This window comes from Danio rerio, chromosome 22 (genome assembly GCF_049306965.1).
Source record: "Danio rerio strain Tuebingen ecotype United States chromosome 22, GRCz12tu, whole genome shotgun sequence".
Taxonomy (NCBI): Eukaryota; Metazoa; Chordata; class Actinopteri; order Cypriniformes; family Danionidae; genus Danio; species Danio rerio.
Window position 1 is genome coordinate 21,819,033 of NC_133197.1, and position 15,371 is coordinate 21,834,403.

Genomic DNA, 15,371 nt, shown 5'->3' on the forward strand with positions numbered 1-15,371 from the left:
TATGTGCACAGGCTGATAGGTCACCTAATCTGCTTCTGCATCATGGTGCAGGAAATTGGTTGATGTCACCTGCTGGCAGCCAGTGAGTTTGCTCTTCATCAGTTTAAATGATACGTAGCTGCAGCACATTTTTGGAGACCCTCCTCCACCCCAGCTCCACCTGTGTTTAGATCCGCCACGTGGGTTATAAATATATGTTAGGTTTGCAGCAGCAGTGTGTTATATTCTCAGATGCCATGTCTATATATTTCCTGGCAGCAGGGGTGGACTGGCCATCTGGCAGACCGGGCAGTTTAGAGTATAGTGCATATCGGACAGTGTATGAGTGTGTGTGTGAATGAGTGTGTATGGGTGATTTCCGATACGGGGTAGTGGCTGGAAGGGCATCTGTTGCATAAAACATGCTGGAATAGTTGGCAGTTCATTCCGCTGTGGCAACCCCTGAAAAATAAGGGACTAAGGCAGTGTGTATGGGTGATTTCCGATACGGGGTAGTGGCTGGAAGGGCATCTGCTGCATAAATATGCTGGAATTGTTGGCAGTTCATTCCGCTGTGGCAACCCCTGATAAATAAGGGACTAAGGCAAAGGAAAATAAATAAATGAATAGTGTATTTTTTAGAACTGAACAAATATCTTTATGGACAGTATACAGAAATTAAATTGAGATTAATGTCTGCATTTATTTATTTCATATATATGGCTTTTGTGTTTTTATAATATAGGAGTTGATAAACATATTGGACATGCACAGATAGATAGCATTTTGATTAAATGTAGTGGGCCGCTCTGGCCCAAAATGCCAGGCCCAATTTTTTTTGCCCCAGTCCAGCCCTGACTGGCAGTAGCAGGTCTCAGTACTTGCTCTGCCATATTAATCAAAGCAGCAGCAGCATAGCAGATTTATACCGCTAAGTCTAAATACTTCAACATTGCCATATACATACATGTGTTGATTACCATTCTAAATCTAGTGTTTATGACAAAAGTCCCCTTAACAAATTACAATTTGACAAAAGTCCCCTTAACAAAGTACAATTTGACAAAAGTCCCCTTAACAAAGTACAATTTGACAAAAGTCCCTCTAACAAAGTACGATTTGCCACTATTTAAAATTTGAATGAAATCAAAATGTACCATGTTTATTTTACTAGCTCACCATTTTCTTCTAATGTGATCAATGCAATTAAAAATAATATAATAAAAAAGGTTTGTTTTTGTAATCTTTAATCAAAATTTTCCATGTTTGTAGTGGCCGTCCGTCTTTCTTGACCTCAACCTTTTTTTCTTTCAATTTAATATTATATTCAGACATCATGGCTTGTATGCGACGCAGTGGCGCAGTAGGTAGTGCTGTCGCCTCACAGCAAGAAGGTCGCTGGTTCGAGCCTCAGCTGGGTCAGTTGGCGTTTCTGTGTGGAGTTTGCATGTTCTCCCTGCATTCGCGTGGGTTTCCTACGGGTGCTCTGGTGTCCCCCACAGTCCAAAGACATGCAGTACAGGTGAATTGGGTTGGCTAAATTGTCCATAGTGTATGAGTGTGAATGAGTGTGTATGGATGTTTCCCAGAGATGGGTTGCAGCTGGAAGGTTATCTGCTGCATAAAAACATATTCTGGATAAGTTGGCGGTTCATTCTGCTGTGTCGACCCCGGATTAATAAAGGGACTGGGCCAAAAAGAAAATGAATGAATCATGGCTTGTTTTTTTATTGCTGTATGTTGCCATGTAATCATCAGAAATAAATTGTTTTATTGTGCAACAGCAACATTTTTTTTAAAAACCCACACCTCTCTTAAAAGTACGCCAACATAATAACAATCTTGGCAACTTCAAGTTCACGCAGACTCAACATCGCAGAAGTATGAGATGACATTGTTTGATTTCTGATCTTTTATAGGTTTTTTTAATGTCAGTGGTCAGAGAGGACAAAGGAAGAAATGGATCCATCACTTTGAAAATGTGACAACTGTCATATTTGTAGCTTCTCTTAGCGAGTACGATGAGTTTCTGGAGGAGAATAACAAGGTTTCTGGCTGTCTTCTTTCCCTAAAATTAAAAAAAAAAATTTACATTACAATAAGGTTTTTTTAATAAGGCTTAGTTATACAATAATGGCCTTTTTGTTTATGTTAGTTTATGTTAATGAAAACGCAGATGTTCATTGTTTGTTCATGTTAATGCACAGTGCATTACCTATAATGTTAACAAACCTAAATGTGCATTAGTAAATGTTGAATTATGCTTAATAAATGCTGTGAACATATCATTCATACTTAGTTCATGGTAGTAAATATATTAACTAACATAAACTAATGAAACCTTATTGTAATGGGTGACCAAATAACTATATTTCCAATGTGAGCAGCTATTTTCATATATTTTCCAATGTTTCAAATCAGCAACAAAAATCTGAAATGAGCTACCACATAAATGAAGCAAATAAATGGCTTTTCCATTTACTCAAAGACCAAAATTAATGAACATGTCTGTCTCTTATGTCAAAACGTGATCTACTATTGTGCAGGTGGCACTTTCTCCCATTGACAGCAATGCAAGTCACCGTCCTTGTATTTAAAGTATTTACCTTGGTGTCTCTTTCTGCTGTTGTATCTGTTAATCTTTGTGCTCTTTCTCTTTTTGTCTCTAGAACCGCATGGAGGAGAGTTTGCCTCTGTTCAATTCTGTCACCCACTCGCCATGGTTTGCTCAATCCTTCATCCTTCTCCTACTGAACAAAAAAGACATCCTAGCCAGGAAGATTCAGTTCTCGCATTTAAAAACGTTCTTTCCTGAATTTGAAGGTTTAAAAAAACTGCTAACTAACTTTTTTTTTTGATTTTGTGATTTGCAAGTGTTTTCTATTTATTTATAGTTATGAATTGCATTATGGGACCTTGAATCTTTGTTGACTTTTGATGCTGAAAATGAATCTCAGAAGTTTAACAGACTGACACTTATTGACATGTTTGTAGTTTAAAAGGTTATTTTTGTATAAGAAATAGGCTATTATAGAGAAAATTCAGTTTGTAAATAATAGAAAAAAGTACTGACGGTTTATCAGGTTTTTGTTCCAATCCAGTCAATTTATAGCTTCGAAATATTACAAATGTCAGCAAAAGTTATTTTTTTCAAACGTTTCAACTTAATAAGTGGTCCCACAATGGAATTAAAAACATAAATAAATTTTTAAAAATCAAAACATAAACAACAAAATACATGAAAACAGTTAATTTTCATATATTATTTTTCCATTGCAGATTAATAGAAGTGAAACAGCATTATGCATAACTATGCATAACTAATTATAACTGCTTCTCTTACCCTTTCTTTGTGTCTAGTCGCCACCTTTAGGCAACATTCAGAACACAGACGATGCCATGAAGTTCATGCTAAAATCATATGAACGGAACGCGACACCAGACCCATGGATTTACTCTCAGTTCATCTGTGTAAAGGATTTTACAGACACCAGAATAATCTTTGAATGTGTAAAGGACAGTATTGTCAGACAGACAATAGCACAGTTTGAATTGTCATAATGACAATAGCATAATTACAGCTTTTTGAGTCATCAATGTGGCAACAATTGGGTCACAAAACTGCTTGTACCCAAAAACAAATTTTGTGATGTATGCAAAGCTTACAAACATTGCAAATTATTTATTTTTGTTAAATTTAAATAAGCAAATAAAATTTTGTAATGTTTAACTTTATTTGTTGGTTTGTTTTTTGTTTAAATTCAGCCCAAATAAATTGTTCACAACCACTTAACTTAAAAAAAAAATGTTAATCCACAAAATCGTCTTTGAATCATTTTTTTCAATGCATGCAAAATCCAATAATATATTCATTACAATTAAATATATGATGTGAATAATTAAAAAGGAAAATTAATAAATATTAGTAAAAAATATAGAATGAAAGTAGTGGTCTCCTTTAGTTGTGACACTGCTGTTACTGTTTAACAAAAATCTATCATTTGGAAATAATAATCACTGCTGACTCAGCTTTTCTTCTTTCTATTTCATAAAGGTCTCCATTGCCATTTTTCAGTTATCAGAAATTGGTCATTTTAATGTCATAATTTTAATGTGACGCTTAAGTTTGCATCACTAATGTGACTTCCTTTATTGTTAGGGGATTGTACAAATAATTGAAAATAAATAGCAATTAATCTACATAAATAACACTGTAAAACCCAACAGCCAACTTTATCAAATGAAATGAGTGTAGTTAACTCAAAAATGACAGAAAATGAAATCTACTCATTTGAAAAGAGTTTTGAACTCAGTGTTGAAAGTAATGAGTTAATTAAATACCTCATTACTAAAATGGAGTAAGTTTACAGAATTCATATAGATTAGTTTAACTCAAATGGTTTATAGCAATTGGTTTCCTCAAAAGGTTTGAGTTGCCTTAACTTACAGGGTTTTACAGTACTCAGTTTGACTTTTCTTCTTTTATTGGGTTATACTGTGCTCAAATTGCCTCGTTTACTCAAGTGGATTAAGTTCACAGTACTCAGGATTAGTTTTTAAACTTAAATAATTTGTTGCAATTGGTTTCCTCAAATGATTTTAGTTACCATAACTTTATGGTTTTTACAGTGTAGTAATAATATATTCTAGTGTTAGTAATTTAGTTGACCCATTTCCATCTAAGTAACCTAATAAGAAAACAAAGATAGTAAAACTGCAAGTGTCAGTGTTCACTGATTTGAATAAATAATGTCAGGGCACATTTCCCAATAAATCACTTCAAACTATTATAAATGTCAACAAAAGTTACTTCAAATGCTTCAACTTCATCCGATAATTTACAAAGATTTTTCACATTACACTTTAAAAAATGTTGGAACGTCGCATTATGCATAACTTGTTTACATTTGTTATACCGCTTCCCTTTCCCCTTTTTTGTGTTTTGGCGCCACCTTTAGGCAAAATTCTGGACGTTGACGTAGCTAATCTAATAAGCCAGAAAAGATATAAAACTGCAAGTGGCAGTGTTCAATTATTTAAATAAATGATGGTATGGGACATTTCAACAATAAATAACTATGAACTATTATAAATGTCAACAAAAGTTACTTTTACACATACTGTTACACATTTCTCCTCATTGGTTCTCTTCTCCTCTTTCTCTTCTCTGCAACAAGCCTAGCGTGTATTATGCATAAAAAGCAGACTTTCTGGAAATATCAGTTATGCTAGTCAATAAACGTGACAAAAAGGAAAACAGCGTCTGAAAAAAAAAACTCCTTCAAGGTGTCACAGCAAGTGTTTATTTCTTCGAAAATATTGTTTTCATTTCATGCCTGAATAAAGGTGAGTGATTCTCTGTTAATTTAGTACTGCTGCAAGTAATTTTTATTTTGTGTAACACTTTACAAAACTGTTTGAATTTACACACTGTTACAAAAACAATGTCTTAGTTACAATATCAATGTGTTATTTAAATTTACAACAAAGCACTATGTGAACTAAACATTATTATGAACTATGATGATCTAGCCTAAATGTAAAATGTGACGAGTTCAGGCATGCACTAATCAAGAACTAACTTCCACTACAACATAAGACATGAGTTTATCTGTGAATAAAGAGTCGTTGGTTCAACCCTATCTCTGAGGGGGTGGGTGGTGAAGAACCGGTGGGTTATATTGGCTTATAACAGTAATAATGCAGAATATTATAATTTATGTTGTTGTTATTTTGTACTTGTAGTTTTATTCATGTTGGAACAATGGAGTATTACTGCTGCATCTGTTGCGTTTCTAAAGAAGACAGAGAAAAGTCTGCCATAGATAAGGAAATCAACCGCGTACTTGCTGAGCAGGAGAAACAACAACAGGCACAATATAAGCTGCTTTTATTAGGTGAGATGATTCTGTCATTGTTTTAATAGGAAATTTTATCTCCTGAATATTTCACGTATTTATTTTACTTTCTCACTTAATATATTCCTCACACACAGGAAAGAAGGAGAAAGTTGTCAATAATGAATAAATAAATTTAGTCAGGGCATTTGATGTGACAAAATACGTAAATTTCATATAACGTATGTGTTTACTATGCCATCTTTTTTGGACTTACATAATCTAGTTTAAGTGAATCTATAACTTTAAGAGGTCATTTTAGATGACTTTATTTCCCATCACTTGATTGTTAAAGCTTTACAATATATGTCAAATATTAAAATGATAATTATCTAAAAATATTACTAATGAAAGTGTTTTGACAAACCTGTAAAATATTTTACATAATTCAAGTTTACTTTATGATTTTTGAAAAGTTTTTTTTTTTTTTTTAAAGCCCCTATTATGGATTTTTGAAAATGACCTTCTATGCAGTGTGTAACACAGCTCTAAGTGAAATAAAATATCCAGCAAAAACTTAAATCTGAAAGTGCACCATGTTTAAAACTATTGATTCATCTATAAAAGGGTCGATTCAGAGTGGTTTAAATGAATCGTTGGGGTAATGAATCTTTAGCCGTGCCAGTGTGACGTCAATACGGCACGAAGCCCCGCCCATTTGTTGTGCGCCCAGATCCTGGTAAATTTAAAGCCCCCAGCCCCACCCACAAGCACTGAAGAAAAAAAAAGAGGAAGACAAACATTGTAGCAGATCCCAGTTGAATCATGTCGTGAATACGCTGTGCTCTGAAGTGTGAAGGAAAGTGAGTGTTACTTTCCCTATCCAAAGATGAGGCTGTGAAGAGTCAGTGGTTGGGGTTTATTTTTGCAAAAATACATCAGCATTATAGCCTCAGCCTTGTGCTGTTCCTGTTATTTGACGAGTGCTTCAGTAATCTACATGCTTACAACGGAGGATTCGTCGGTTGTTTGTTAAAGGAAGGATCAGAAAAGACTACTGATGTATATGACTTTGTCAGAGCTTGACAGGAACTTTACAGTGCACAGTTCATGGATTAGTTTCTTCCTCCATTTCACAAGTGTAAGTAACTTAAGTGCGATTGAAATCGTTGCCTCCTTGTTTTTTCTAGCTTACAAAATGTGTATTTAATTGTGCTTTGTTACTTGTAACCGCTCCACGTGGCTTGTAGTGTATCAGGTTAACTTTTTATATTCACAAATCATGTCTAAAACCATGCGTGCCACTTTCTTTATGGATTTAAATGAGTTTGTGACCTCGAGATCCTCTGCCGTTAGTTGTTGCTATGGCCACCATCAGCTGTTTCTACACGTATGCGGCGATCATGTTACAAAATGTGTGTCATGGTTAAGAATAGAGAAATATGCTGATGTTTTAATGCACTCATGCATTGGGCTCACACATATGCTCTGCACTCTGACTACTTTAAAATTGTTAATAAGCTGTGGTGAGTGATTTTCTCTGTATCACGCTGAACGCAATTGCAACAAATTGGGACTGGGTCATCGGACCAATCAGCACAGATTAGCATTGTGCTAATAAGGGGTTTGGGAACAAATGAATCGTTAGGATAATTAGACCCAGATTATTGTATACTTACACAGTACTGATAGGATTCCACTGTGCATAAAAGGAAATGACTAAACCTGTTATGCAAACCGGTATATTTACAGATGTTTGTCGGTTTTTATTGCTGAAAACATGATCTTTTTTGCTTTAATTTAGGCACGGCAGATAGCGGAAAGTCAACATTTATGAAGCAGCTGAGGCTCATTCATGGAAAAGGATATACAGAAGAGGAGAGGCATTGCTTTGCAAGACTGATTTACCAGAATATCTTTCAAGCTATGCAAGCACTTATACGAGCAATGATCAAGCTAAAGATTCCTTACACCAGTCCACAGAATGAGGTGAACAATCGTTTTGTTTTTAATGTAACTTCAGAGCTTTTTAGAGATGAATAAAGACCAATTTATAATAACAGATATGGGTGGCGTTTGGATAGGAAAATACAAAAGTTAGATATTTATATTATGGACAAATATGGATTAAATTATTTATATATATTTCAAGTATTTTACACATGCTAAGAAAACTTTAATGATCATCATCATTTCTATGCATTACTTTTACAAATGGATTTAAGGAAGACATGGTGAAATTCACTATCAAATAAATGAACATGCATTGTTGTGATAGCAACACATTGTATAAGACTGAATGGCTTTGTTCTGCGAAAAAGACAGCCTGGATATACTTTGTACTGGTTATTACTTATAAAACATTGGTCAGAGCTAGGCGACGAGTGGTGCAGTGGGTAGCACGTTCGCCTCACGGTAAGAAGGTCGCTTGTTCGATCCTCGGCTCAGTTGGCATTTCTGTGTGGAGTTTGCATGTTCTTCCTGCGGTAGTGTGGGTTTCCTCCGGGTGGGTTTTCGTGTGGGTTTTCCCCCACAGTCCAAAGACATGCGGTACAGGTGAATTGGGTAGACAAAAATTGTCCGTAGTGTATGAGTGTGTGTGTGTGTGTATGTTTCCCAGAGATGGGTTGTGGCTGGAAGGGCATCCGCTGCGTAAAAACTTGCTGGATAAGTTGGCGATTCATTCCGCTGTGGTGACCCCGGATTAATAAAGGGGCTAAGCCGACAAGAAAATTAATGAATGAACGATCAGAGATAAAATTTAATTCTTTAAGAAACCAAAAATGTCTGAATGAAGCATACAATAACCTGCATAATATTCAGTGACAAACTGGTCCCAGACAGTCAAAAACAGCAGCGAGACAGGCAAGCCAGCCCGATGTCATAAGGAAACGTAACTACTAGGGATGTCCCGATCAGGTTTTTTTGCGATTGAGTCCGAGTAATTTGATTTTGCGTATCTACCGATACTGAAACCCGATCCGATACTTCTATAATACATTACAAAAAGAATAAAGAAGAGCGAAGAAACAGATCCAGGATGTTCCTGTTTTTTTTTTATTTAATTCACTTTATTTTAACATACAACAACTTTGTTAACAGAGCACTTCTGTGAGGTAGCTTGAACAATCAAGTAATAAATAACATCAATCCCTCACTTTTGGACTTTAGTGCAGCAGTAATTATAAAAAAAAATCTAATATTAAAACAAATAACTCCTCAACTTAAAAATATCCAGTCGGCAATCCCGTTTATATATCTAACAGTTTACCATAGCAATGTTGTCGTCATCAACTTTATAATACCTCCAGACTGCAGACATACTCACGCTTTCCGCTTTAAGCTGCTTTCGTGTTCTACTTTGCCAGCATTTAACCAATAGTGTCTCTGCAGCAAAGTGATGTCATGCTGCATGTGTTGCTGTTTCTGTGTAAATTCAAAAAAGAGGTCAAACTCTGTGTCAGTGCAAATCTATAGATGTGTTAAAAAATTATGAAAATATATAAACACACACACACACACACACACACACACACAAAAAAAAAAAAAAAAAAATATATATATATATATATATATATATATATATATATATATATATATATATATATATATATATATATATATATATATATTAGTTAAAGTCAGAATTATAAGCCCCCTTTGAATTTTTTTTTTTTTTTAAATATTTCCCAAATTATGTTTAACAAAGCAAGGAAATTTTCACTGAATGTTTGATAATATTTTGTCTTCTGGAGAAAGTCTTATTTGTTTTATTTTGGCTAGAAAAAAAAAGCAGTTTTAATTTTTTAGTTTATATATCTCACAGCTTACCATAGCAATGTTGTCGTCATCAACTTTATAATACCTCCAGACTGCAGACATACTCACGCTTTCCGCTTTAAGCTGCTTTCATGTTCTACTTTGCCAGCATTTAACCAATAGTGTCTCTGCAGCAAAGTGATGTCATGCTGCATGTGTTGCTGTTTCTGTGTAAATTCAAAAAAGAGGTCAAACTCTGTGTCAGTGCAAATCTATAGATGTGTTAAAAAATTATGAGAATATATAAACACACACACACACACACACAAAAAAAAAAAAAAAAAATATATATATATATATATATATATATATATATATATATATATATATATATATATATATATATATATATATATATATATATTAGTTAAAGTCAGAATTATTAGCCCCTTTGAATTTTTTTTTCTTTTTTAAATATTTCCCAAATTATGTTTAACAAAGCAAGGAAATTTTCACTGTATGTTTGATAATATTTTGTCTTCTGGAGAAAGTCTTATTTGTTTTATTTTGGCTAGAAAAAAAAGCAGTTTTAATTTTTTTTAAAAGCCATTTTAGGGTCAAAATTATTAGCTCCTTTAAGCAATTTTTTTTGATAGTCTACAGAACAAACCATCATTATACAATAACCTGACTAATTACCCTATCCTGTCTAGTTAACCTAATTAACCTAGTTAAGCCTTTAAATGTCACTTTAAGCTTTATAGAAGTGTCTTGAAAAATATCTAGTCAATTAATATTTACTGTCATCAAGGCAATGATAAAATAAATCAGTTATTAGACATGAGTTATTATAACTATTATGTTTAGAAATTTGTTGAACAAATTTGTTAAACAGAAATTAGTGAAAAAAATAAACAGGGACTCTAATAATTCTGGGAGGGGGATCCTCCAGATCAGGACTTGAATAAATAAATAAATATATATATATATATATATATATATATATATATATATATATATATATATATATATATATATATATATATATATATATATATATATATATATATATATATATATATATTCAAGTCCTGATCTGGAGGTAACGTGCGATTACCAGCGAGTCTGAAAACATGTGATTGGGCCTGATTTCCGATAACGTGATTGGATCTGGACATCCTTAGTAACTACTTCACGTTTGATCAGTTTAGTGGCTAATTTGTATGAATTCATACAATTTCAGCTGTACAAAAACACAAGATTTTTAAAAGGAGGCATTCCCCCTAAACCAAGCCTCATTGAGGGATGAGCAAATCTAAAATGTAAGAAAGAGATTGTACAAATTCATAGGTTTTTGGTTAATATACCTGTTAAAGTAATCTTTTTTTACAGCTTAGGTCATCACCGTGATCAAAATGTAAACTGTGATAAAAGCTTTAACAATTATAAAAAATAAAAAAAAAGATATCTTTTCATTCATTTTCATTTATGTCATCTGTGATATTATTTCATCTGTGAAAATAGATTTATGCTCAAAGAATTCAAAATCAAGAACCAGAAATGGTGACGAAGTTACAAAGACATTATATAGAAGCTATTTGTCATCTATGGGCAGATGAAGGCTTTCAGACCTGCTACAAAGACGGCGGACAGTTTAAGCTGGACTCCACTAAGTAGTAAGTCTTAGCATTTATTTTTTGTTTCTTTTATGCTGCTGACAAGTCATGCGATGAATGTTTAATAATGCATAAACAATTGTGCAATTACTGTGCTTTCATAGGCTATTCAATAGCACAAAGTATAGCTGGTAATTAAAGTGATGATTATGATAATATCATTGATAATAATAATAGCAAATGTGCTTTGTTTTTTAAATAGCTTCATTGATAACTTAGACCGCATCGCAGCTGATGATTACATCCCTACATGTCAAGATATTCTCCGTGTCCGTGTGTCTACAACTGGCATCCTAGAGTACACTTTTAGTGTCCAGAAGATTATACTCAGGTACGACAGCCAACAACCAAACCAAACAAATTATGGAATTCTGTCATGTCATGTAAGTGTTTAGCTACTATGTTATTGAGAATTCAACAGAACGTAATAGAAAAAAAAACAGAAGAGGAATTTAAGGGTCTAATCCAGGCCTGTCAGAATGTCAGGAGCAACATTTATTTTTTTTGAAAAAGAGGTACTTTTCATATATCAAGTGCATTTAAATTGAAAAAAAGTCATGATACTGACCCATGTTCATCTTATCAAAACATAATGTATGTTACAACATAGGCTTATTATGAAAACGTGCAAATTACAGTATGTAGCCAGAGGTGTGTACATGTATGGCTGCATTTAATTTTTTTAAATAACCGTTATGGGGCAGTATGAAATTCCTCTTTGAGCTTACCCACTGACCGCTTACCTCCGTATGGACAGCTTCCCCGCTGTAACCAGTTTGTCTTGTTAGCTTACCATGTACGTTGGCGGACTTGAGACGTAGAGAGAAGTTGACCACGACAATGAAAAACAGTTCCAGAAAGTGGGTAAGACAAAAATAGAAGCTAAAACATTAAATAAACAAGTAAATAACAGTGTGAGAATGTGGTAAAATGTGGTAAAAATCAGATGAGGGCTTTCTTTTTCTGGATTGCTTTTGAAAATTGTTGGTTGTGCAGTGTGTGGGCGGGTCAATCAATAAAATTGGTTGGATCTGAGGAAGGAAGAGGGTGGGTCAGACGATTTTTCAGTCAGTTAGTCAACCAGTCAGTCAACAGTGGCCTCTGGTGGGTTTACGTGAGAACAGCAGGTGCGAATGGCACTCGTGAGAGAAATTTGAGATCTGAAAAAGCGTACACAGGCGGCTGCTCGTGGATTCGAGACAACAAAAACTGCAACAAAAAAAAAAGTACCACCTGGGACATATTTTGCAGTCTTCAGAAATGTATATAGAGGTAAATTTTTAGAATGAGTCTGGGTTGGCATGTTAACAAATACTTCCTTTTTCAGGTGCTGGAATGGCAATCCGTTACATATATCTGTATATGTATGTGAACACACACATAAAAATATACGTGTTTGTGTGTGACTACTTACATGTTTAATTATTGTTATAAAAATATCTATATTTGTCAATACTACATCCCTGAAATGAGCTAGCTATATCTCTTTTTTATTTGAATCTCCCAATTATTTATTAATTTATTTTGTGTAAATTAAACTATAGTATAGTTAGTATTAATATAACGTTAAGCAATTTCTTACAAAATATCATTTTCTCTGATATGACCCTCAACCTACAAAAACTTTACAACTATTAAAATGAGTTTAGATACTTTACCCACCTCTTGGTCTGATCCAAACTGAAATGAGGATCTTTGTCTTTCTGTCCATTCAGGTTTGTAGATGTTGGGGGTCAAAAATCAGAGAGAAGGAAGTGGATTCATTGCTTTGAGAATGTGACAGCGCTCTTATATGTAGCTTCTCTCAGCGAGTATGATGAGGTGCTGATGGAGAACAGCAGAGAGGTCATTTTCTTCTCTCCTTTTTTCTTTTGTGGCCTAAAAGAAGGCACCTTATGTATAAATATCAAATATTCCCACAATATGAAAAAACAATTATTATTTACTGATTATATTACACTTTTGGAATAATACTAGCTTTTTTTTAACATATGCGTTAATTAGTGGTGGCGTATTCTGCTGTGGCGACCCCACACAGAAATAAGAGACTAGGTCGAAGGAAAATTAATGAATGCATTAATCAGTACTTACAAATACACATATTTCATAATAAGTGGTCTTAAAACTGCATCTAAAAATAAAGTACAAAGTTCTTATTGTATTAATAGTGTATTGCATAACATTTCTGGTGCTACTGAAGTGGGATACGATTAAGGTTTGAGACAGATTTGTTAATAGTGGGTTTAGGTTTAAGGAATGGGTCACCAGGGTGGTTAAAAGTGCAACTAGATGAAATTACATGCAGATACATTTTAAAATATAAGCACAATGTAAAACAGTGTAAAAAGTATATAAGTACAATGTAAAACCATGTATGTTTATAATAATTCACTGGTTATTAATTCTGCTGTTGCTAAAAAATTCCATGATGTTGTATGTTGTATGATGTACCCTCCAATTCTCTTTGCTTCTAGAATCGTATGAGAGAAAGTTTGTCTCTGTTCAACACTATCATCCACAACCCGTGGTTTACTAAAACCTCAATCATCCTCTTCCTGAATAAAACAGACATCTTAGAAGAGAAAATTCAGTTCTCCGATCTAGTAAACAACTTTCCTGAATTTGAAGGTATAGTTTAGTGCATATTAAAGTAAAAAGGAGCATTTTGTGTGATATTTTGTTAAGTTTCTCATTCTTCTGTGGTTTTGGCTCCACTTTCAGGCAAACGTCAGAATGTTCATGATGCAATGGTGTTCATCAGAAAGCTCTATGAAGAAAAAACACATTGCCAAGAGACAAATACCTGCAGAAACATTCATTGTCAGTTTATTTGCGCCATGGACACCACAAAAACCCGTGAACTCTTTGATTATAGATCAGAGATATTGTCCTTACTGAGAGCCTAAAGGAGTACAAAACTTTATAAATCACGATTCCTGATTATGGGTGGACGCCTTAGAATTGTGCATTAAAAAGCTTTGCTCTTGTTAGATCTTGGACAATTGTGTACTTGCTGTCTGTGCACAGGCTTTCAAGGGGTCGAGACCACAAGGGTGAGTGTTGGGACATGAATGATGGATAAAGTGAGAGCGTGTGACACGTGTAACTAAATCTCACGAAAAAATGTGGTCACACTCTTTACAGATTGTTGTGTTAATTAAATTTATACACAAAAATTTAACATTATATATGAGTCTCAAAACCCTTTTGGATGAGGAACTGCTTTCTTTCGGCATTCCTTCACATCTGCAGCTGATGTCAGAACAGCCGAAACGGTTGCTCATTCACCAACGGCATTTTAGAGCTGTAAGGTCTGAAGAGATGACAAAACAGGTGAGTTTGCTCAAATTTTAAGATTATAAGGCTGAACAGCATGAAATGCCATCTGTCTACAGAGATTTCCCAGTATTTCTCTGTTGCAATCGGGGGATCACAATAATAAACACAGAAAATGTCAAAGCAGCACAAACACTAACAGATTACTGTTGTGTTTGTGATAAGGAAAAATGCTAAACACATGGGGCCATTTCTTCTTTTTTTTTTTTTACTGGACTAGTGTGTAGTAATGAAAACAGGAGACTCATTACAAACAGATGGCCAACCAAAAAGTAACTCAGGGCCAACACAAAATACATACATTCCTAATATGCAAGTCCCATCTCACGCTCAATACACTACAATTATACGGTATAATAAATACAGAACTGCAACATACAAAAGAAAGAGATTGACTTAGAAAGTGACTTACCAGTTTTAATGATTTGATCAGTTGTAGTTCAAAATTATGCTGGGTTTTTCCTCGCCTGTAAGGGCTTATTATGCGGTCTCTTTCACCATTTTGTGGATAGACAACATCAACCTTCTTTGGTCTGCTCAATGAAAGGCTAATGGTTGCCCACGCGCTGTCTCTCAGAAATTATAAATATTTTAAAATAGGCACTATCCTTATAAATAAACTGCATAGTTGCAATCTAAAAAACTACATTCTTGCATAAAAAACGTCAAAAGTACATAATGTTATCCAACAGCCAGTGGTGTAGTCGAGGCCATACGCATGTATACGCAGTATGCCTACTTTTTTCCACAAGCTGTTTGGGTATTATGACTTCCGAGGATCAAT

General features: G+C 34.2%; 1 protein-coding gene across 1 annotated transcript; it reads left to right on the forward strand.

Moving 5' to 3' along the window:
• Positions 1 to 5,246: 5,246 nt before the first annotated feature.
• On the forward strand, positions 5,247 to 14,189 carry gna15.3 (guanine nucleotide binding protein (G protein), alpha 15 (Gq class), tandem duplicate 3). The gene is given in 9 exon segments (XM_068216459.2): positions 5,247 to 5,325; positions 5,725 to 5,876; positions 7,621 to 7,805; positions 11,100 to 11,251; positions 11,454 to 11,582; positions 12,967 to 13,096; positions 13,726 to 13,879; positions 13,973 to 14,124; positions 14,127 to 14,189. Coding segments are annotated over 8 exon segments (1,086 nt in total). The 5' UTR covers positions 5,247 to 5,325; positions 5,725 to 5,743; the 3' UTR covers positions 14,178 to 14,189.
• The last annotated feature ends 1,182 nt before the right edge of the window (positions 14,190 to 15,371 follow it).